Genomic DNA, 25,929 nt, shown 5'->3' on the forward strand with positions numbered 1-25,929 from the left:
CTATTTCCCCTTTTTTCTAGAAACATGGTAATTTTTATCTTTAATTAAACCCTTAAAATTTCTTGTACCATAGATGTTAAAAACTTATTGGGCTGTAAATTACCCAGATTAGTTTTTATTCTTTTTAAAAAATGCGTATTACATTAGCCATTCTATGCTCTGATATACATCCACATTCTGTGGAGTCTGGGCCTTATCCTCGCTTGCCTTCCACAGGGACCTAAGAGAGCCTATCCAGTTTGGCTTTGGCACTTTCATAGAATCAAAGATCAGTACAACACAGAAGAAGGCCATTTGACTTTGTCTCCCTTCGCCTAAATAATTTATCTAAATGTTTCTTGCATTCATCATAATATAGTCCATCCTGACCTCAGCTGCTTAAGGATTCACCTCCTTACTAATATAGTAAATATTAATGTGAAATACCTTTGCCATTTTTGATCATTATCAAACTGACCATCCTTTATTCTCTGCAGTTCCACCTTGTTTTTAACAAATACATTTTTACTGATACGCTTATAAAATGCTTAATTGTTCCTTTAGTTGTTTTTTGAAACTTTTTCTCACATTTTATTTTAATTGTGCATATCACCCCCTTAACTTCTTTTCATATTTTCCTTTAGATTTTTTGCAGCTATTATTCTTTTGGTCCTTTTGGGCATTTTCAGTTTCAATCTGTTTCTAACCTATTTTTAGGAATGACATTCCAAAACTATTAGTTACTTTCTTTATTAAAGGAATATACTTATTCTGTACCTTTTCACTTTTTTTGAAAGAACATCACACACTCCTGTATGTATCTACATTACAGACTCAAGCATGTCATGTACCCTGACACTTCAACATTGTATTGAGAGCGTAGGTAGTTGCTTTCTTTCAGATGAAATGTTAAACTGAGGTCCTGTCTGCCCTCAGGTGGACATAAAATATCCCACGACACTATTCGGAGAAGAGTAAGGGCTTTCTCCTTTTGTTCGGGACAAATATTTATACCTCAACCAACATTGTTAAAACAGACTATCTGGTCAATATAACGTTGCTATTCATGGGACCATGTAGTCACTGCTATAATGTCGGAAACATGACAGCCAATTTGGCAAATTGGCTGTCATGTTTCCGACATTATAGCAGTGACTACACTTCAAAAGTACTTCATTAGCTGTAAAGCACTTTGGGATATTCTAAACTTGTGAGAAGTGCTATATAAAGATAAGTATTTTTTCTTGAATTTCTCTTTCCACCTCATCTCAACTTGGTTATTCATCTTTCTAAATTCCTAATCCAATCTGATCTGGTTTTTATACTGACTTATCCCTTTCTAATAGGATCATAAACCTTTACACATTGTGTTTATTGTTCACCCACTTATATCTTTATTGGCAATCTCAAAGGAACTGGAGCAAAGACAATTCAAGACAGCAATGATCTTGAGTGCAACAGGCAATTAAGTGCTATCAGTGGCACTTGGTTGCAGAATTTGCAGGAGGTGACACAATTCTGAGATAACATTCTTAGAGAAGTGCAGCTTTCATATGCACTGCTGCTCAGAGAAGTGCTGGTATTTTGTCCTGTGCCTGTATGTTCTATTAGGAGGGTAAGGATTCCAGCACTAATGCCTCCTTCTATTTGACTTCCCTGTAGCTCTATTTGTTCCTTCCTCCTGAATACTGCTTTTCTTCTTCCTTTAGCTAAAGTTGGAATCACCAAAAGGATTTCCATTAACAAAAAAGTGAGTTTCAAGAAGCACTTTGAGGTCAGAAGAGTGTACAGCCACTATAAGCATTTAAAAACATCTAAGCATAAAAACTCTAACACAGGCTCCTAGAGTGTTGCAGAATTTTGACTGAAGCAGGTGAGTATCCCTTTAAATACTGCTGGAAACTGCTCCCTCCTGACCTATACCTCCCATAGTTTGTGGGTGGATTGAGGAAGAAGTGGTGGCAGTGCATGTTGAAATTAAAATTTACAATTATTTATTAGCTCTTGCCTGCTTCTGAAAGGAGCTCTAAATTGAAGTCCACACGAACATTGGAACAGGCAAATTTCCAGCAGTAAGACTCTTTAATTGTTGCAATTTTCACCCCACTACACTTATCTACAGTCATAAATGGGGAAGTCATGAAAAAAATCATCCCCAGCACCTCAACAACATAGACAAAAATTACAAATATAAAAATGACTGAACATTTTAATGAAGCGAATATATAGTCTTAGAAATACCTTCAAAAATGTCTCATATATCAAGGGTGGCAAGCCAATCTGTCTGAAGCCTGGGTATAGGCCTCAAGTTGAACATTTCAACATGGTGTTTGGGTACTGAGGGTTTTCACTGGCTGTTGACAAATCCTGTATATTAAATATGGATACATTTTGTGAGTTCTTATGCTGTTGCTATAGAAATTCAATACCCAAAAATGCTCCACAACAACCCACATTACATGACCAGTGGGTAGAAAGAGATTTACACTTTCTGTTTATAGTTCATGTGTGAGGGAAATGCATCATGGGTGTGTTTCTCACCATACTCCTGTGAAACAACAAATGTCCAAGGTGTCACATATTAAGCAAGCAGAAAATGTTCAAATTAACAATCACAAACACAAGTTGTGGGGCAGGGAAGCAAAGATAAAAGTATTTTTTTCTAGTAGTTTGTACAGTATGAGCAACTAAGAAAAAAAGTCCGAGTTAACCAGACTGATTGATTTGAGGATTCTTTGTTTCTTTTAGGGGCTGATATTTGTGATGGGGTTAGAGTTGAGTGTTTGATGTTTGAGGGATTTTAAAAATTCATTTCAGAGATGTGGGTGTTACTGGCTAGGCCAGCATTTATTGCCCATCCCTAAATGCCCTTGAGAAGTGGGTGGTGAGTTGCTTTCTTGAACCACTGCAGTTCCAGTGGTGTAGGTACACCCACAGTGTTGTTAGGGAGGGAGTTCCAGGATTTTGACCCAGCGAGAGTGAAGGAACAGCAATATATTTCCAAGTCTGGATAGTGAGTGGCTTGGAGGGGAACTTCCAGTTGGTGGTGTTCCCATGTGTCTGCTGCCCTTGTCCTTCTTGATGGTAGTGGTTGTGGGTTTGGAAGGTGCCACCTCAGGAGCCCTCGCGCGTTTCTGCAGTGCACCTTGGTACACACCACTGCCAATGTTCCCGGTTGTGGAGGAGTGAATGTTTATGGAAGGGGTGCCAGTCAAGCCGGCTGCCTTATCCTGGATGTTGTCAAGTTTCTTGAGTGTCGTTGGAGCTGTACTCATCTAAGCAAGTGGAGAGTATTCCCTCATACTCCTGACTTGTGCCTTGTAGACAGTGGACCGGCTTTGGGGAGTCAGGAGGTGAGTTACTCACCACAGGATTCCTAGCTTCTGACCTGCTCTTGTAGCCATTTTATTTATATGGCTAGTTCAGTTCAGTTTCCAGTCAATGTTAACTACCAGGATGTTGTTAGTGGGGGAATTCAGTGATGGTAATGGCACGAATGGCACTTGTGTGGCATGAACATTACTTGTCACTTGTCAGCCCAAGCCTGGATATTGTCCAGGTCTGATTGCATTTTGTCATGGACTGCTTCAGTAGTGTGCTGAGTATTGGTACTACGTACAGTCAAGTTAGGCCATAGGAGCAGGTGCTGGTCACTGGGACTTCACAATTGGGCAAACCTCTGATGCCAGTGCTACACTAACAACTTCACAAAGAAATACAAATCAATCCACTGTAGGAGGTGGAGAATAATAACTGAGAAAATAATTTTGAGGAGGTAAGGATGAACAAATATGTAAAAGCACTTCCATTTTAAGCAAATCATAAGTCGTTACAAGATCTAGAGCAAAAATATTTTCTTTTGAACAGAGGGGCCGGAATTGAAGTATAATTGAGATAGATAAAATTATAAGGGGCCTAGATGAAATGGATAGGAAGGATCTATTTCCTTTACTGGAAAGGTCAACAATTAGGGGGCATAAATTTAAAGTAATTCTTAAAATGATTGGAGGGAATTGAGAGCTTTTTCATCCAGAGAGTAGCAGGGGTCTAGAACTCACTGGTTGAAAGGGTGGTATAGAGGCAGAAGCCTTTAGTTTATTTTACAAAAAATTTGGATACTTGAAGTGCAAAAACTTACAGGGTTACAGCCTGAAAGCTGGACAGTGGGATTAGACTGGATAGCTCTTTTTCAGGTAGCAAAGATGCAATGGGCTGAATGGCCTCCTTTCTGTTGTTCCTTTCTATGTTTTTTAAAATAGATACTATGTAAGTAACTGAAGGGGAGAAAAAAAACAAAGTTGCTTGCATCTTAAACAAGGGTTGTGAAGTTGAAAAGCAGAATACTGTGAATGTTGTTAATCTGAAATAAAAACAGAAGATGCTGGAAATAATCAGCAGGTCAGGCAGCATCTGTGGAGAGAAACAGAGCTAACATTTCAGGCCAATTTATCAGAAAGTGAAGTGACTGGTAAAGAGAATTATACATATATCCATGAGCCTTCTGGTATCACAAAGATTTGCAAGACATTTGACCTGTGTTTGATGTGATATATTGCTTAATAATTTTGTGGCATTACATCATTGGTCAAATTGCTGTTAAACTGCAACAGCACAGTGGTTATCAGGAACCATATTCTAAATCTCACATTAGAGTGAATTGCAGTCTGATCAAACTGAGCTCCTGCTTCGGTAGTTCTCTCTCAGCTTTCTAATAGAGCCAGTGAGTCTTGTAAGATTGCAGTTGTCCCCATTAGAGATATAAATTATTCATGTTGGTCCCAGAATCAAAGTGATGTTTTGAAGGTAAAATTTATTAGTTTAAATTTCTGTCTGGGCATCCCAGTTGTGCCATGTTGCCAAGGGGATAGATTGTAGGGAGGTGTTTCTTTAGTTTTGGGTTTTATCTATGTGATTTCTCACAGGCAGTTGAATCAGCTTCAAAGCAACTTTGAGACAACCAGTGAGAGAATCTGCCAGGAGCTGTGAACCAGGTGCAGAGGGCTATCACAAACCAGGGATGTTCCTGATTTGTTGCCACAATGCAAGAATGCAGTGAGTCCCACACTTGAGCTGTGAAGTCCACAATCATGAAGTAAGAGAGTTGGAGGGTTCACTTAGCTGGATGCTAGTGCAAGAAATATCATACCTCGGAGAATAATGGGAACACTGAGGAATATCAAAGTGAATTCCTGAGAACTGTGGTGCACCTTTGTTTGGTCTCAGGAGAAGTGAAGGAATCCTCCAGATTCTGTAAAGTACAGGGTAACTCTTGGGTGGAAATAAAAGTAGAACGGGCAGTGTTCTGCTGTGATTTTTGGGTTTAAAGTATAAGTGTTTACAAAATATCATATTAAGTTAGTAGTACTTGCTTTGTTTAATTCTAGACCAATAAAGGTTTTTGTTTAAAGCATGAAATCTTGTGGTATTAGTCTTTCAGTTAATAACTGGGAGTTGAGTTTCTCTTTTAGGAGTTAATGGTTTCCACTGAGATCATAGCAATATCCTCCTTGGATAGAACAAGTCTGATGATGATACTATAACTTATACGTCCGTCAAAATTAACAATTTGTCTATAAGGCCAACAGAGTTCCAGTCATTTGCTTATATCAAGACTGTGGAATACAGATGTACTAAAGAATACCTGTAAGATACAAATTGTTGGACTAGCTACCTTAAATATTTTTGATTTTTACATCATTTAATAGTCCTGTATTTTATTCAGCTAATGAAAATCGCTATGAAGGCTTCTGGAAAAATGGAAAGAAACATGGAGAAGGAAAGTTTTTCTTCTTTGAGAAAGGCCAATTGTATGAAGGTGTGTGGGTAGATGACATTCCAAAGTGTGGAAAAATGATTGACTTTGGTCGAGAAGATGCAATTGACCCTACTCCATATCCAATACCACAGGTATTTAAATTTTACTGTTGCTTATTAGACAATCTTATGCTTGTTTTGCACAATTTATTTACATGTTTAGAACAGAATGGAATGAGAAAAGACCATTCAATACATTGCATTTTTTCTTTCCACTAAACCACGCACAATTTGTACTTTTGTGGATATGCTGCAACATATTAATCTTTTAAGGGAAGGAGCTAATTGATGTTTACATATTTAAAAAAAACAAATGTGCACAATTCTACCTCTTCATATTATTTTTGTATCATATAATTTGCTAAGCCAAGGTATATATTTCTTCTTTCTCATTTGCTGTGCGTGGTCTCAATTTCAGCCCCGTCACATTACAATAAAGAAAAATTCTCCAGTATAGAGGTGCTGTGGTAGTTACCAGTCCAACTCTCAATATTGTCTCTGAAAATTAAATCTATCATTTAAATGCAGTAAAGAAACATTCAATTAATTTTTTTTAAAAACTTCTCAGTTGCCCCCGGGACTTCCATTTTTCTCCTCCTTACAGGGTATGCCATATCTTACTGGAGTTGAATCAAAGCAGATGTTTTTCTCTGCTAGCATCAGATCTGCCCATACCTCTGTACTCCAGAACTCATCCAGCTGAAACCACGGATCACTGTGAAAAGCACATGTGCAGTAGGCCAAGGATGTGCATGTAACTTTATTCCCCACCCTCACCTTGACCTCAACAAAGCAGTTGTAGTTCTGGGATCCTGGCAAACAGTGACAAAAATTAAGCATCTTTGTCAATAGTACATTATTTATTGGATTATTTCATGCTGGTCACATAGAATTAAAATTGGTTATTGATTAGTTAGTTACTCATAGATGTTTCTGTACAATGCAGAAAATATGGGTGAGTTCTTAATTTATTCGAACCCCATTCACTTGCTTAGAATTAAAATTGGGCCCTAAAAGTGTGAATTAACTGTTGCCATTGTCCCATTGTCTGTCCATGTATGACCATGTAATTGGTCATACGAAGTGTTTGAAATTGATCACGCCACTCATACTGGTTCATTTAATTATAGGCACCTTGTTTACAGTAAATATTTGGCACCTGTATTTGTGTGAGAAAATACTATTTTAAATTCTGTGACTAGCAGAGTCCTTAATGTAAGCCACATAATATTTTTGACATGAAAATTTTACTAACCGATACATAAGGAAGAATTTTCCGGTCGGCGAGCGGGGGCAGGGCCTGCTTGCTAACGCGTAAAATGACGTGCGGTGACGCCAGGTGGGCGTCATTTAGATTGTCAGTTCGGCAGGCGCGCAGCCACATCGGCTGCGTGCCTGCCAAAATGTCACAGGCCTATTAACGCCATTAAGAAAGTAATTAAAGTTGTTAAGAATGCTGCCCGTCCAACCTTTCATGAAACCTCATCCACGGGCGGGATGGGGTTTCATGAAGGGTTTATTAATTAAATTTTAAAATTTGAAAAAATTAATGGACATGTCCCAGCTCATGTGACAGCTTCACATGAGGGGACATGCCCTTAAAACTCTTCTTTAATTAAATTTTTCATAACTTAAAGTGCGCAGGCCCCAACTCTGGGAATCCCCCCCCCCCGCCCACACAGGGAGCGCACAGCGCCATAATTGGCCTGCCCACGTAAAATGGGGCCATAAAATTGGGTTTGCGCTCACTCCCGCATGTCCCACCACAACCCCCCCGACAGGGGGAAAATTCAGCCCATAATGTATTATAATACAGCTGATCTCCAATCATGTTGCTCACAGATGTAACTAGTTCTACTTTTCTTTTTTAACTCTCACATTTTCATCATTGTAATGTCTCTCACACTATGTCTAACTTCCTTCTCATTCTTTCTGTAACTCTTTTCTTCTTTGAATGTCTCCCATATCTCTGTGTGGGATTCATGAAGGTACTCGGTATTGCAATTTTTAAAGGGTGTATGTCCTTTCAAACACCTTAATGTGCTTCAAGCAGCCTCCTTCTGGAAGGTGTTTACATCAAATTATGTTAATAATTTTCCTATCAAAGGTCTGTTATAGTATTTGTGTCCTGGACAGTTGTGATATTATTTCAATTGCATATTTAGATAAATTGGTAGCAAAATCATTTTTTTTTTGGTGCCAAAAATTTAAATGATTCAATTTTTTATTCATATCTTTTAAAATTCCATGAGCTTTCTTCTAATATTAGCTTTTTGTTTGAGGATGCCTTGTTAAGAAGTCCTATGGCGCAGTGGGTAGTGTCCCTGCCTCTGAGCCAGAAAGCCCAGGTTCAAGTTCCACTCCAGGACTTGATGGACATGCAAGGTACGTTCATAATGCAGTCAAACAGGTTGAGTATCAGCCTGTAAATCCTTTCAAAATACACCAATGGCAGCTGGTGAGAGTGGGAGAGATTCCTAGTTAGCCGTGTGATGGACAGAAAATTGGAGCCTCTACCACAGAGCTCCAGACTACAAAATGCATGTAAAAGTGCATGTTGCCACAGCAACTTGGGCTTCTTGGCTGGACAGCTGGTGTGGATAAGATTTGTGCCAACAGCAAGGAGTTCGATCCCCATTCTGGCTGGGATGGATTTGGGACCTGCTTCTTGCCCTACCCTTTGGTGGAGTTTGTGGAGCTGTAATTGGACCTGTCTTCAGGCGGAGAACTGAAGAAGAAACATTGTTAACATCATTATGTAACATGTATCAGTCGTGTTGAATTGCACAAGCATTGTTTACTGACTTCCCTCCCCCATCCCCACTACCATATAAAACCCATTTTGTCACCTTGTGTAACAAGATTGTCAGCTAGCAGCTCTTCATTTCAAAAGCTAGCTGCTCTTCATTTCAAAGCTCACACCCAGCACCAGTCTAAATGAGTCTTTCCCAAGCAAACATTTGAAAATGCACCTTACATTGACATTAGTTCTTCCGCTGGGTTCTCACCGCTGTTAACCCAACAGTTACATTATTCATTTGTACCTGGACAAATGTTCGTTGTTGGTATCCTTCCATCTATGTAGGATGATGGACATGCAGCAAATCAAATCTGTTGGGGACAGGGTCGCTTCATATGGCGGACTTTTGCTGATGGCTGAAAAGACCAATCTGCGAGAGGCAGGTTCTACCACGAATGCTGCATATGAAGTGATTATCAGGTGTCACTGTGGGTTGTTGTTTTCAGTGTTGGTGCCTGTTGTCAAGCCTACTGATCATCATGGTGGTGCACACTGCCCAAAGGTGATGTCGCCATTTCCCTCTGTCATCAGTTAGTGTCTCCCAGGTGTGAAAATCGATGTTTAGGGCCTTAATGTCACGCTTACAAGCGCTCTTGATGTGGAGCTTTGGATGTTCTTCTGGTCTTCTGGCACCAGTTTCCTCAGCATACAGAAAATCCTTGGCCATATGTCCTCTTCCATCCTGCGAATGTGTCCAAGCCAGAGAAGTCGTCTCTGCTTAATGAGTGACCAAATGGATTGTAATCATTTTTGTAAAGAGCCTTTGAATGCAAATTTATTGTAATTGTCAGAAATTTCTATTCCAACATTGCAGATCGCCCTCAGAATACTTCTGGGTTGAAAATGTTTACCATGACCAAACAATAGTTCCTGAAGGATAAAGCTCTTTTATACTAAATAAGTTATTGTATCATTGTTGCAGACATCATGCAAGCTGTTATTCAGTCATAGGTAGTGAATTAATCCGCTTATGAATCCTAACAGAAATCATTTCAAATTTTAAATATTTACTCTAACTGGTTCATGAAAATAACTATGTCCAGTTGGATGTACCTGGATTACATCTCTTAGGCAAAATTTCTATAATGACAAATTTAAATTACAGGAACAATTCAGCTATTTGATTTAGAAAAATAGGCAAATGCCAGGAGTCTTAACAAGATATACAGGGTGTTTATATAAAGTTCTTGTTTAAACTGAAGAACTTAGGATGTACACATAATAGAAGCAATCTGTAAATGTGATATGAAAGCATAATTCATAAAGTTTTTTAATGTTAATTTTCATGAAATTGCTTAGCGGCAACTGGAGAATTTTTCAACTAGTTGAAACTAGAAAAATTGGATTGAATGATGGATCACAAAAGATGGCGGTTATGTTGAAGCTTAGAAATTTGAACTGTATTGTGTTGAAATATTATGAATTATGCTTTCATATGCTGTTTATAGTTTGTTTCTATCATGCTCACATCTAGTCGTTAAAGTTGCACATGGACTTTTCATGTGTATATTTTTGCCAACAAGGCTTCTTCCTTGTACAGCAACATATTCTGGGCAAACTGCATGACATAAGGCCTCTGTTACCCTTTAAGGTATTTAATCAGGGGTTATTATAGCTGTCTCTGATTGCATCTTCATTTCGTGTCCACCAAGGCAATTGGTGGTAACCCTAGCAGCTCCCCCTTCCTCACTCCAAGGCCAGATATGGTACTGTCAGTCTGGCTGAGATCAAATAAAGAAACACAGCCCAGGAATTAAACCTGAAAACATCGTTATCCAGTCCAGTAAAACATTCTAACTTACTATCTTCAGCTGCTTCATCAATGACCTTCCCACCATCATAAGTTCAGAAGTGGGCTGTTTCCTGCCGATTGCACAGTGTTCAGCAGCATTTTTCAATTCCTGAGATAATGAAGCAGCCCATGTCCAAAAGCAACATTTGTGCCACACCAATGCCAGGCAATGACCATCTCCAACAAGGCAGTCTTTCCACATTGCCTTAACTTTCAAACACATTATCATTTCCAGGTGCCCCACTATTAGTATGCTAGGAAAACCATTGACCAGAAACACAAAACATCAATCACATAAATTCTGTGACTACTAAAACTGGTCAGAGGCTAGATATTCTGCAATGAGTGAAACCTGTCCTGACTCACTAAAATCTTTCCATTAGCTACAAGGTACAAATCAAGAGTGAGTGAATACTCTCCACTTGCCTGGATGAGTGTAGTTCCAACAACACTGAAGAAGCTTGACACCATCTAGGCCAAAGCAGTTCACTTGATGGGAACTTCATTCACGAACCTAAATATCCATCCTATCTGCCATACTGTGGTTACAGTATGTATTTGACAGGATGCACTGCAGTAACTCGACACAGCTTCTTCAGCAGCACCTCCAGGTCTAGTTCTTAGTTGCTGCACATCAACTGATTAGAATCTCAGGTCCAGTTTAAATATTTAATTGTTCAATCAGCATCTTTATAGTGGGCTACTGTGATTTCATCACAGCCATTGTGATCTAGAATTCCAGTTCCATAACAATGCTTAATCAGAATTACTAATTGTAAGTTGCCCCTATACTTTCTGAGAAATCTTATTTCCCCTATGCTGTACACCTAATTGAAAGATGAGATGAGTAATTTGTTCGCATGTCTTTGCTGATTGCTTCCCTGTTGGGTTAATCCCAGTAAAATTTATGGTAAATGCACAGAGCATTTCATGGTGCAATTTGTTTTGCTTTTCCCTCTCTTTTCTCCCAATCCTACACCATTCCCCCCACCCCCAGCCCCCAGGAGACATGAATGGCAAAATAATGAACATCTGCTGTTCATTAAACAAGATTAAGGTTGAAACATGTAATGAAAATGAATAAAAAGATTACAGTATGAAATTGTTAGTCCAAAAGTCTGTTGTGATATGTGCCTGTATGCATTGTAATGTAAAGATGCTTGGCAGAGCAAGGGTTAAATTGGACTGGAGAATAGCACCGCCCATGATATGATGTATAGAGTCACATGGTATACTCTCACTCTAGAGCAGCACTCTAAGCAGCCTAGCTGCATGGCAGTAACAGTTCCAGGCAAGATAGTAACCTGGGAACTGTAAATAGTTAAAGACTACCAATTAAGTGTTCATGTTTAAACATACGACTCTGCAGGATCTCACCAATGAGACATCACCGCCACTGCAGCAGAACGAACACCTACCACAACATGGTTGGCAGTGGTGGAAGCTTCTAAAAGATATCGCAACAAAATCTAAAGATGAGGTGCTGTTAATCAAGCTTGCGTTGAGCTTCATTGGAGCACTGCAGTAGCCCAAGGAGAGATATGTCAGCATGGGAGCAAGGTGGAGAATTAAAGTGCTAAAAGCGAAATACTGCGGATGCTGGAAATCTGAAAGAAAAACAAAAATAGCTGGAACAACTCAGCAGGTCTGACAGCATCTGTGGAGAGGAACACAGTTGACGTTTTGAGTCTGTATGACTCTTCATCAGAACTGAGGAAAAATAGAAATGAGGTGAAATATAAGCTGGTAGAGGGGGGTGGGACAGGTAGAGCTGGATAGAGGGCCAGTGATAGGTGGAGGCAAAGAAGAGATTGCCAAAGATGTCATTGACAAAAGGACAAAGGGGTGTTGACGGTGGTGATATTAGGCCACCAGGGGTCACACTTGCAGACTGAATGGAGGTGTTCTGCAAAGTGGTCGCCCAAATTACATTTGGCCTCCCCAGTATAGAGCAGGAAACGAATTAAATCAGGGACATGGGGTCACCAAAACTAACGTAAGCAAAATAACAGCAATGAAGAAAGTAATGGCACTAAGGAGTGACAAATCCTTAGAAGCAGATATTGTCAGCACCAGGTTTTAAAGGAAGTAGATGAGAACCTAACTATACCCTAACTATAATCTTCCAAAGTTCTCTTGATTTGTGAACTATTTCTTTAGATTGGAAAATTGCAGGTGTCTCTTTGCTATTTAAGAAATGTGAGAGAGGAAAACCAGGGTATTAAAGACCAGTTCATCTGGTAACATCTGTTATCGAGAAATTACTAAAATTGATAAATAAAGTTAGAGTGACTAAACACCATGAAAATTTTCAGCTGATCAGATATAGTCGGCATAGTTCTGTAAAGGGCAGGTCAGGTAAAGTGTGTTAGCTAAAGCTGAAGCTCATGGAATTGAAGGCAAATTATTGACCAGATTAGGAAATTGCTGAGTGCCAGGAGACAGTTAGTATGGATATTGATAGTACTTTAATTGATAGGTTGTGACTAGTGGTGCCCAGCAATGATCTATATTGGGGCCTCAACTATTCATTGTATTATTAAAGACTTGGATCATGGTGTAGATATCTGCATGACCAAATTTGCCGACAATGCAAAGATAGGCAGCATCGGAGGAAGTGTATGTGGAAGCATAAAATTACAAGGCAATATTAATAGATGGATTTCAATGTAGAGAAAATGTGAGGTCATCCATTTTAGACCTAAAAAGGATACAACAGAGTACTTTGAAATGGTGAAGAGAGTTTTGGGGGTCCAGGTACATAAATCATTAAAATGTCTTTAACAGGTACAGAAAATAATAAAAAGGCAAAAGGTATTCTAGAAGGCTAGAATACAAAAAGGTAGAAGTTAAGCTTCAACTGTACAAGATCCTAATTAGACCACACCTAGAGTAGTGTGAGCTGTTCTGGGCACCACATCTCAGGAAATATAATTTTGGCCTTGGTGGAGTGCAGAATAATACCTTAACTCCTGGATTAAGCTACAAGGAGAGATTACACAAATCAGTGTTGTGTTCCCTAGAATTTAGATGGTTAAGATAGAACCATAGAAAAGTTATGATGCAGAAAAAGGCCATTCAGCCCATCATGTCTGTGCTGGCCAGAAAAGGATGAAAAAGAAACTAGCCGTTCATTTTAATCCCACTTTCCAGCACCTGGTCCATAGCCTTGCAGGTTATTTGTTTGAAGTTTTCAAAATATTAAGGGGAACAGATATGATAGCTAAAGAGAAACCAGTTCCACTGGTTGGGAAGTTTAAGATTGGGGGCCTAATCAAAAAATTAGGGCTAGACTGTTCAGGACTGAAATTAAGGAAAAACCAGTAAAACTTGTCTGAACTGGTCTTGTATACCTTAAAATGGGACTCCAACATTACTGGTGCCAGTGTTACTGATTTTTATTGAGATTTGAAAAATTTGAACTGGTTTTTCCTTCTTGGTTAGGAAACACTTCTACATAAAGCTTGGCAGAAATTTGGAACCTTCTTCTGCAAATAGCAATTGGTGCTGGATCAATTGTTAGTTTTAAATCTAAAATTGATAGATTTTTGTTAACCAAAGATATTAAAGGATGTGGGCAAAGGCAGGTATACAGAGTTAAATTGCAGATTTAATTGAATGGCGAACAGGCTTGCGGAGCTAAATGGCCAACTCCTGTTCCAAAGTTCTTATGCATACCCATATGAGTTGCACATATGTAATTGTGGCAAAGTTGGTAATAATGATAGTTTTTTTTTTGCACTTTATGGGTACTCTCCATTATACTGATCTTCGAGACATTTGTGGGATGGTGGGTAGCATTGTTATGACGTGGCAGATGATGCGTGCCAGGCGGACCAAATCCACAAGGGAAACTTGGCCACGCTATCACAATGGTTTTGCAATTTGTATTTATTACGAGAAGATGTATGCACTGAACTAAGAAGTATGAGTCCACTAAGACCTTTAGAGACTTTAAAAATTAAATTAAAATTTTTATTAACAAAATAAAAGATTTCAAGCACATATATAAGACTACAATTACTTGTAGTACTACTACAAGTACTATAACAAATCCTAAAATTTCTAATTAACCTGACTCCCAGTTACACACCCCTTTAAGGCAAAGTCCAAAATAGATTTTAGATTTTTTTAAAAAGCCAGCAAGTTAACACAGTATCCACTTGATAGTGGAATTCCAAACGGTTTTCTCTAACTTCAGTTACTGGACTCAACAGACTTGTGCACAAATGGCTAGAGGTTTCTTCGAGACTCTTTCATACACTCCCGTTAGATCTTGCATGGGCCTCCAACATAGCCTTTCATTCTCCTTTATATGTGTTTCTCTCTTTAATATGTAAATTCCATTGTTCCATATGCCTTTGAAACTGTACCTTTCCCATAATATAAAAACTGTCAGGTTGTCAATATTGTCAATAACCTTTGGGAAAAATAAACACACTGCTTAACCTTGCTTATCTGGCTAGTTGTAAACAGATTAACATCCCTTTGAAATCCAAACAATCCATGCACTTATCTAAATATGCAAATTCCATTCACACCTTACATGCTAAGACAGCATCCATGTTTACTCATTAGCATTTCAAGTACATTTCTACAACTAGCTTCTTTTGATAATTTCAAGTTTGCAGTCTACCTGATTCCGAAAGTAATTAAGTCTCACAGACAGAACCATCTACACTCACACCCATAAAACGAACTAGAAAAATATTATGAAAATGATTATACATTCGTAACAAGCATTGCAGTAATATTCTCCCTCCACCTGGACCCCTCCCTCTGGATTCTTACCTTCTCTTGATCTTTTCATTGAGAACTGTCGGCGTGACATTAGTCATCTCAATTTCTCTGCTCCTCTCACCCATTCTAATCTGTCTCTCTCTGAACTTATTGCACTCTGTTCTCTCAGGTCCAACCCCAACATTGTCATCAAACCCGCTGACAAGGGTGGTGCTGTTGTTGTCTGGCGCACTGACCTCTACCTCGCAGAGGCTGAGCGTCAACTCGCAGACACTTCCTCCTACCTCTCCCTGGACCATGACCCCACCACTGAACATCAAGCCATTGTTTCCAGGACTGTCACTGATCTCATCTCCTCTGGAGATCTTCCTCCTACAGCCTCCAATCCGATAATCGCCCAACCTCGGACGGCCCGCTTCTATCTCCTACCCAAAATCCACAAACAGAACTGTCCTGGCAGACCGATTGTGTCAGCCTGTTCCTGCCCCACGGAACTCATTTCTCGTTATCTTGACTCCCTTCTCTCTCCCCTTGTCCAGTCCCTTCCCACCTACATCCGTGATTCCTCTGACACCTTACGTCACGTCAACAATTTCCAGTTCCCTGGCCCCAACCGCTTCCTCTTCACCATGGACGTCCAATCCCTCTACATCTCCATCCCCCACCAGGATGGTCTGAGGGCCCTTAGCTTCTTCCTTGAACAGAGGCCCGAACAATCCCCATCCACCACTACTCTCCTCCGTCTGGCTGAACTTGTACTCACACTGAACAATTTCTCCTTTAACTCCTCTCACTTCCTCCAAATAAAAGGTGTGGCTATGGGTACCCGCATGGGCCCCAGCTATGCCTGTCTCTTTATGGGGTATGTGGAACATTCCTTGTTCCAGTCCTACTCCGGCCCCCTCCCACAACTCTTTCTCCGGTACATCGATGATTACTTCGGTGCTGCTTCATGCTCTCGTCGGGACCTGGAAAAATTTATTAATTTTGCTTCCAATCTCCACCCCTCCATCATTTTCACATGGTCCATCTCTGACACTTCCCTTCCCTTCCTTGACCTCTCTGTCTCAATTTCTGGTGATAGACTGTCCACCAATATCCATTACAAGCCTACCGACTCCCACAGCTACCTCAACTACAGCTCCTCACACCCCGCTTCCTGTAAGGACTCCATCCCATTCTCTCAGTTCCTTCGCCTCCGTCGCATCTATTCTGATGATGCTACCTTCAAAAACAGTTCCTCTGACATGTCCTCCTTCTTCCTTAACCGAGGTTTTCCACCCACGGTTGTTGACAGGGTCCTCAACCGTGTCCAGCCCATCTCCCGCGCATCCGCCCTCACGCCTTCTCCTCCCTCCCAGAAACATGATAGGGTCCCCCTTGTCCTCACTTATCACCCCACCAGCCTCCGCATTCAAAGGATCATCCTCCGCCATTTCTGCCAACTCCAGCATGATGCCACCACCAAACACATCTTCCCTTCACCCCCCCCGGTGGCATTCCGTAGGGTTCGTTCCCTCCGGGACACCCTGGTCCACTCCTCCATCACCCTCTACTCCTCAACCCCCACCTGTGGCACCTCCCCATGCCCAAAAGATGCAACACCTGCCCCTTCACTTCCTCTCTCCTCACCGTCCAAGGGCCCAAACACTCCTTTCAAGTGAAGCAGCATTTCACTTGCATTTCCCCTAACTTAGTCTACTGCGGTCTCCTCTACATTGCAGAGACCAAACGTAAACTGGGCGACTGCTTTGCAGAACACCTGCGGTCTGTCCGCAAGAAAGACCCAAACATCCCTGTCACTTGCCATTTTAACACTCCACCCTGCTTTCTTGCCCACATGTCTGTCCTTGGCTTGCTGCATTGTTCCAGTGAAGCCCAACGCAAACTGGAGGAACAGCACCTCATCTTCCGACTAGGCACTTTACAGCCTTCCGGACTGAATATTGAATTCAACAACTTTAGATCTTGAACTCCCTCCTCCATCCCCACCCCCTTTCCGTTTCTTCCCCCTCCCTTTTGTTTTTTCCAATAATTTATATAGATTTTTCTTTTCCCACCTATTTCCATTATTTTTAAATCTATACCTGTAATGCCCTGTTAGTCTTTCCACCCCACCCCCACTAGAGCTGTACCTTGAGTGTCCTGCCATCCATTCTTAATTAGCACATTCGTTTAGATAATATCACCACCTTTAACACCTCTTTGTTCCTTTGTCTGTGACATCTTTTGATTATCTGCTCCTATCACTGCTTGCTTGTCCCTACAACCACTCTCCCCCCACCCCCAACCTCTCTCCCCCCACCTTAAACCAGCTTATATTTCACCCCTCTCCTAATATTACTCAGTTCTGTTGAAGGGTCATGAGGACTCGAAACGTCAACTCTTTTCTTCTCCGCCGATGCTGCCAGACCTGCTGAGTTTTTCCAGGTAATTCTGTTTTTGTATTGCAGTAATGTTACTGGACTAGTAATCCAGTGGCCAGGACTAATGCTCCAGAGAGATGAGTTAAAATCCCACCAAGGCAACTGGGGAATTTAAATTCAATTAGTTAATAAATCTGGAATAAACACGCTAGCCTCATGAATAATGATCATGAAACTACTGGATAGCCATAAAAAACCATCTTTTTTACTAATGCCCATCAGGGGAAAGATCTACCATCCTTGCTCCTCTGGTCTGTATATGACTCCAGATCCACAGCAAGGTGGTTGGCTCTTCACTGCTCTTTGAAATGGTGCAGCAAGTCACTCAGAAAAAAGCATTGAGGGTGAACCTATACCGCATGGATTGCAGTGGTTCAAGGAGACAGCTTACAGCCATCTTTTCAACGCCAATTAGGGATAGACAATAAATGCTAGTCTAGCCAGTGACACTCACACCCCAAGAACAAATATAGGAAGTATTCCTTTGCTATACACTCACATATTGTGAAATGTTAACCAAAGGTGGTGGGTAATTTGTTAAATATTGTTAATCGCTCAGGTTAGATCCCGTTTGATGATATTTTGGCAATGTATTGAAAATATTGTGGAACTGGCTTTTACACAGTCTTTAAAGATTACTAAATACAGCCAAAACACAGTTCTCAAATACCTCTGGGGAGAATACTTAGAAAAATGATTTCAAAACTTCTGAAGCGAATACTTACTAAAAATTATCTGAAACACATTTATCATAATATGGAACTACTAAAACCCAAAGTTGTTGGCTGTGGATCCTGTTTAGACATGTCTACTGCATTCTCAGCAACAATAATAATGCTTCTGTGTATGTGAGTGCAGAGCGTACTTTGAACTTATCTTAAATGAGGTCTCTTTAAGTGGCAAGGGAGTCTAACTGGGCTGACTCCATCTAGTACCTGAAATTTAGAGATGCTTAGAACCATCAGCAGATGTAAATATTTAATTTTCTAATGTTATGTCAAATACATAAACATATCTGTGGTGAATTTGACCAGTGCCATTAGATGTAATCATTGCCTTTTTTTGTCTGTATATGGTGTGAAGTGAAAGCTTGAAGACAACAAGGCAGGACGACGTAGTAATAAATAAGAATTAAATAATTGGTTGTTGGATCAAAAATGTGTTCTTTTTGGTATAAAGCCAATAACTGACGAATACCAAATGTTTGCTTCAGTTAACACTTTGAAATCCTTGGTGTTTTCTGTTCAAGCTACCAGAATTGGGTTTCTCATAACTCAGAACATTTGTGATACTATTGGAACTCTTCCAATATTATCAACTCTGTGTAATAAATTTTCAGTTTCTAAAATTGATATTATAACTTTTTTCAGGAATTATGTAATCTTTACACCTGGAAACTTTCATGGAAACTGCTAAGCAAAATCTATATCGATGTGATGTACTTTCCTTGTAAAGGTTGAAGAAAAATTATTTTTCAAGAATAGAACAATAAAATAATTTTTCTCCACAGAAAGGGCAAATGTGCACCATTGGGTAAATTTATGAACTTCCAAATTTACTTCCATATATTTGAAATATATGGATTTGTATAGCACCTATCACATCATCAAAATATGTCAAAGTACTTTATATAATGAATTACTTTTGGAATTGCAGTTACTGTTGTTATGTAAGGAAACATATCAGCATTTATGCCTACTCCACATGGACTGCAGCGGTTCAAGAAGGCAGCTCACCACCACTACCGCAAGGGCAATTAGGGTTGGGCAACAAATGCTGGCCCAGCCAGCGAAGCCCACATCCTGTGAATGAATAAAATAAATAAATAAATATACACAAGCAGCAACGAGAAGAATAAAGACTATAATTTGTTGTAGTGAGGCGTCGAATGACATCTACCATTAGTTAGACATGTCCTTGCACGTTTGGGTTTTCAAAGTTTTTTACATGACATTGCAATAAAGTGTGAGCTTATAATGTTGAAGTGAGGGAAACTGCATATCTAGGACCTGAGTAGACAGGGAAAACAACTGTAGTTCTTCTGTGTAATTAATACTTATCACACTATCAAAAAGGTACTCAGACTGAAATGGACAAGACTTTGCTTTATGTGGTGCATTTATTTTGTATCTACATTACAAATACAGCAACCTCATGCCATTCAATGCATTTCCGTGGTGAGCCAGTGAGATGCCGTCTTTCCAAAACTGAGCAGAGGAACTCATACAGTAATTTTTGAAAGTTTGAATTTGACCACTTGGTCTTAAGTTTCTGTATCATTCGTGCATAAATAACGGGAAGCGGAATTAGCCTCACTGTTGTTATGACAGCAAATTATGGCTCCATCATTTAATCCAGGCTGACTTTTTTCTGTACGTGAGCCACATTGAATCAACATTTGTATCATAATTGTTTTAATGAATGTCTAAAAAATTCAACAGCAATAAATTTGATTAACTTAATCCAAATTCACAGATTTGGCAGGATCTGAGCACATTCCTTGATTACTCTTCCAATAACATAACAACTATACTACCATAATAAATGGCTGTGAAACCATTGCTATTACCTGACCATATTTGTTAAATTATTAAATAGTTTTGTGTAATTATATACAATCCTCACTTTGGTTACAGATTTACATTGAAAATTTAATTCTGTGGCATTAAAACAATTTGATAGTTAATTTAGTTAAGTGGTGTTCAACCAATAGATTGCTGCAGAATTTGGTTCAAGAAGAAGCTATAAGGGGTTTCAAAAAGTAAATAGACCTAATATCAAAATAAATTAACTTTTCAAAATGATAGACCTATCACAGAGGGAAAAAAGGGAATATTAGGTGAGCAGGCTAGATGTGCCACTTGCCTTCTCTTGCCTGAAATGCATTACTACCCTATTATGTCTTTTTGGAGCCAATACATATAATAGTTCCTAGGTTCTACTCCCAAGCTCCATATTCACTGTTAGCAAATTTGGAAGGGGGATTCAGGGTCCGCCTAACTTAGTTTGGCTTAGGCCGTAAATTGTGGTCATCTATGGTCTTGTTCTATGGACCTTTTCTTGGGAGCACTGACCCGTATCTCTGTCTTCTCTTTAATTTTGCTGTTGGCTGGACTAGACTCGGGCGCGAGTTGAACGTGAATGAGCTCAGTAGTTGGGTTTTCCAACAGCTTTTCTGAGAATTCAGGGCCTTCTAGCTTTAAAACTTCAGGGTTTTGGCGCAGCTGCTGCTTCAGCTCTTCCAATTCTTTCCAGTTCTTATTAATAGTTTCCTGGAGAATCACATATCATTTCCCCTTCTCCGCTAATTGGTTCCTTACCTTGGCCAAAGATGGGCTTAACTCTTCCTTTTCTTCTTCATATCTTTTTCGTGGCACAAATTGGGAGTTGATTGAATTTTGTAGTGCACAAAAGTCCTTTAATAGTTTTCCATTTCTTTTTGAAGGATGCTGACTTCAATTTGAACTCTGTCCCGGTGTAACTCTTCTATGGGGTTCTCCCGTTGGGTCTTTACGTACTCATTTTTTCTTGCAGCAACACTTCTGGTTTCGAATTGGGAACGTAGCAGACCCTCAAGATTTATCTCTCCCAGCCAGTACCTTCTTAGGAGACTCGGTCCCTTACCTGACATTACAAATAGGGGTAATTTTGCAGACTGTTCCTCTTACTGCACTTTGACTTGACCCCTTTCACATTTATTTCTTTGCCCGTGCATGTCCTCAGCTTTGTGTCTGAAACATCTAACTTCAAAGGATGGGTTCCTTTACTCAGATATCTAAATGTATGCTCTCCAATGACAGACATCAATGCTCCCTCAACTTCCATCTTAATGGGTTGTCCATTAACTGTAATGACTACTTGGATTGGCTCAGTTTTACCCACTTTGAAGTTATATAACGCATGGATGTCTGATTCTATTTCCTCCTGCTCTTCCATGAGGGATATTTCACGATTTTTCCTTCTGCCTTTATAGTGTTGTTTTAGCCTTTCTCTGCAGTGCCACCTTATGTGGCCATAGCAGCGGCAGAAAAAGCACTCAACTTGTTTGAGTTGTTCACTCACTGGAGGCCTGGATGTTTTTCTCTCATTCATTTTGCGGGTTTTCACAGCAGTACAGTTGTTTTTCAATGGTCTGGAGCTAGAGAGCGTTTCCCGTCTTTCTGTGGAGTCGGAAGTTTTTGTGCCTTTTGTTGCCGGATTGTCCCGCTCGACCAGATGGAAGGAGCCATTTTGTGTATCTTATATAACTTCGGAATTTCTAACAGCACTCTCTATCATGGTAGCTAATTCTAATGACTTATTGAAGTCTAGACTAGGTTCGGCTAGCCAACGTCTTTGGATAGTATCATTTCCTATCCCGCATATCAGCTGGTCTCTCAACATGTCACTGATGAATGTTCCAAATTCGCAATGCTCAGTTAATGCTTTTAAAATGGCCACATAGTCAGCTATTGTCTCCTCTGGAAGCCTGTTCCTTGAATTGAACTTGAAGCGCTGCATAGTAACTGGGGGCTTTGGTCTTAGGTGGCTCTGTACAATTTTTATTAACTCATTGAAAGTCTTCAAGTCGGGGGCACTAGGTGACGTAAGGCTGCGGATCAGCCTGTTCATTTTGCTCCGCATGAGGACAAAAGAGTCGCCCTCTTCTCTCCCGGTATGTCGTTAGTGGCAAAAACAAACACTAGGTGTTTGACATACTGAGACCAGTCATCTGAAATGGGGTTAAATGGATCGACGCCCGAACTGTGGCATCATGAACAACTGCAAGGTGACTGCCCTTCCGATAGGCTTTCCAGGTAATGACGAATTTAGGTGTTTGACTTACTGCAGAGTTGCACTCTCTCTGGGGTCTCTTATAATTTTCTGTCCATTGCCATTTTTCATGTATTTACCCTTTTAAATGTATTGCTGTTTTAAGAGCAGTCACTTTTTTTGAACTCTGTCTCTGCAGCTGTCAGCTTTTCCCTGCTGGGTTTTGCACTCTTTTCGAGTTTTGGCGGGATCCCCGTGATCATAAGACCATAAGTAGTAGGAGCAGATTTAGGCCATTCGGCCCATCGAGTCTCCTCCGCCATTCAATGAGATCATGGCTGATCTGATAATCCTCAACTCCACTTTCCTGCCTATTCGCCATAACCCTTGATTCCCTTACTAATTAAAAATCTGTCTGTCTCAGCCTTGAATATACTTAATGACCCAGCATCTACAGCTGTCTGCTGTAAAGAATTCCACAGATTGATTACCCTCTAAGAGAAGAAATTCCTCCTCATCTCTGTTGTAAATGGACTCCCCCTTACTCTGAGATTATGTCCTCTGGTCCTAGACTCCCACATGGGGATACAACCTCTCAGCATCTACCCTGTCAAGCCCCCTAAGAATCTTATATGTTTCAATAAGGTTGCCTCTCATGCTTCTAAATTCCAATGAGTACAGGCCCAACCTACTCAACCCCTCCTCATAAAATCCCTCTATACCTGGGATCAACCTAGTGAACCTTCTCTGGTCTGCCTCCAATGCCAGTATATCTTTCCTTAGATAAAGGGACCAAAATTGTTCACAGCATTCCAGGTGTGGTCTAACTGGTGTCTTGTATAGTTTTAGCAAGACTACCCTATTTTTATACTCCATTCCCTTTGAAATCAAGGCCAATATTCCATTTGCCTTCCCTATTACCTGCTGAACTTGTACGTTAGCATTTTGGGCTTCATGCACAAGGACTCCCAAATCCCTCTATGCTGCAGCCTTCTGCAGTCTTTCTCCATTTAAATAAAATTCAGTTCCTCTATTCTTCCTGCCAAAGTGCATAACCTCACATTTTCTCACATTATATTCCATCAGCCAAGCTTTTGCCCACTCACTTAACCTGTCTGTATCCCTCTGTAAACTCCTTGAGTCATCCTCACCACTTGCCTTCCCAACTATTTTTGTGTCATCCACACACTTGGCGATAGTACATTCACTTCCCTCATCTAAGTCATTAATATATATTGTAAATAATGGAGGCCCCGGCACTGATCCTTGTGACACTCCACTAGTTACAGGTTGCCATCCTGAAAATGTCCCCCTTATCCCAACTCTCTGTCTTCTATTAGCTAGCCAATCTTCTATCCATGCTAATATACTACCTCCAACACCATGGGCTTTTACCTTATTAAGTAGCCTTATGTGCGGACCTCATCGAACGCCTTTTGGAAATCCAAATAGATTACGTCCAGTGGTTTCCCTTTATCCATCCTGCTTGTTACTTCCTCAAAGAATTCTAATAAATTTGTTAGGCATGATTTCCCCTTCATGAATCCATGCTGATTCTGCTTGACTAGATTATGTATTTCTAAATGCTCTGCTATTACATCCTTTATAATAGACTCCAACATTTTCCCAGTGACAGATGTTAAGCTAACTGGCCTAAAGTTACCTGTTTTTTGTCTGTCTCCCTTTTTGAATAAGGGTGTTACATTGGCCATTCTCCAATCCTCTGGGGCTTTTCCAGAATCTAAGGATTCTTGGAAGATTACTACCAGTGCATCCACTATCTCTGTAGCTACTTCCTTTAATATCCTAGGATGCAACCCATCAGGTCCAGGGGACTTATCGGCCTTTAGCCCCATCAGTTTCCCTAGTACTTTTTCTCTAGTGAAAGATATTGTATTTATTTCCTTTCTCCCCCCCTCCATCGCTTTTGCCCCTTGATTATTTAGTATTTTTGGAATGCTATTAGTATCTTCTACTGTTAAGACTGAAGCAAAGTATTTATTCAACTTCTCTGCCATTTTCTGGTTCCTTATTATTAAATCCCCAGCTGCATTTTCTAAGGGCCGATGTTCACTTTGGCCTCTCTCTTCCTTTTTATATATTTAGATAATCTCTTACTGCCCATTTTTATATTGCTTGCTACATTACCCTCAAAATTTATTTTCTCTCTCTTTATTTTTTTTTGGTCATCTTTTGTTGGTTCTTAAAACTTTCCCAATCCTCTGGCTTACCACTAATCTTTGCCACATTATGTTTTTTCTTTCAATTTGACACTGTCCTTAACTTCCTTGGTTAACCATGGTTGGTTTATCCCCTTCCTTGAATCCTTCTTCCTTACTGGGATATATCTTTGTTGAGAGTCATGAATTGTTTTCTTAAACGTCTGCCATTGTTCATCAACCATCTTTTCTGCTAAACTGCTTTCCCAGTCCACTCCAGCCAACTCTGCCCTCATTCTATTGTAATTACCCTTATTTATGTTTAACAAAGTTGTTTCCAACCCCAGTTTCTCACTCTCAAACTGAATGCTAAATTCTACCAAATTATGGTCACTGTTTCCTAGCGGATCCTTTTCTCTAAGACCATTTATTAAATCTGCCTCATTACACATTACCAGATCCAAAATAGCATGATCCCTGGTTGGATTCACAACATATTGTTCTGAGAAACTGTCCCGAATACACTCTGTGAATTCTTGCTCGTGTCTACCTCTGCCAGTTTGATTTTCCCAATCTACATGAAGATTAAAGTCACCCATGATTAATGTACTGCCTTTTTTACATGCCCTCATTATCTCCTGATTTATTCTCTGTCCTACAGTATAGCTGTCAGGGGGCCTATACAATATTCCCACCTTCTTCCCTTGTTATTTCTTACCTTCACCGATATGGATTCTACATCTTCCAATCCAAGATCCTTTCTTGCTATCATACTTATTCCATCTCATACTAACAAAGCTACCTCACCACCCTTTCCTCCTGCCTGTCCTTTTGAAAAGTCACATACCCCTGAATATTTAGTTCCCAGCTTTGATCTCCTTGTAACCACGTCTCCGTAATGGCTCTATCAAACCCATTAACCTTTATTTGTGCCATTAATTCATTTCTTTTGTTCCAAATACTACATGCATTTAAGTAAAGAGCCATTAATCTTGCCTTTTTACCATTTTTTCCCCCTTTTGATCCTATTTACTGCTTTTTAAAAAATGTTTGTACACTCTGTCCCTTCCTGTCTCACTCTGGGTATCATTACCTAAATAGCTGCCCTGCTAGGCTACCATAGCCTTTTGCTCGCGATTCTGCAGGTTTGTTTTTTTATTTTAAACTGCAGCACTGCTGTCTGGTCCGATTGCCGGCTGTCGCCTGTTTTACAAGGTAAGTATAGATACTCTTTCCAAGATTTTGCTCCCCCGTCTTGAAATTTATTTTCTTTTGTTCTTTATTCCATTCTTGTTGCCACTTTTATATCTTGGGTAAATGAGTTCGTTGGCCAACCGAACTCTAACTAATTAAAAAAAAATTGCAACAACCTTCAGCCAGAAGTGCCGAGTGGATAATCCATCTCGGTCTCATCCTGAGGTCTCCAGCTTCACAGATGCCAGTCTTCAGCCAATTCAGTTCACTCCA

General features: G+C 40.0%; 1 protein-coding gene across 1 annotated transcript in view; it reads left to right on the forward strand.

The window, feature by feature from the left end:
• The window catches only part of morn3 (MORN repeat containing 3), a 76,247-nt gene that overhangs the window by 37,904 nt on the left and 12,414 nt on the right, over positions 1-25,929 (forward strand). Inside the window, exon 4 of the mRNA XM_078554212.1 lies at positions 5,702-5,886. Within this exon, the coding sequence (XP_078410338.1) occupies positions 5,702-5,886 (185 nt within the window). The remainder of the gene's footprint in view (positions 1-5,701; positions 5,887-25,929) is intronic.

This window comes from Cetorhinus maximus, chromosome 12, assembly GCF_964194155.1.
Source record: "Cetorhinus maximus chromosome 12, sCetMax3.hap1.1, whole genome shotgun sequence".
NCBI classification, from domain to species: Eukaryota; Metazoa; Chordata; class Chondrichthyes; order Lamniformes; family Cetorhinidae; genus Cetorhinus; species Cetorhinus maximus.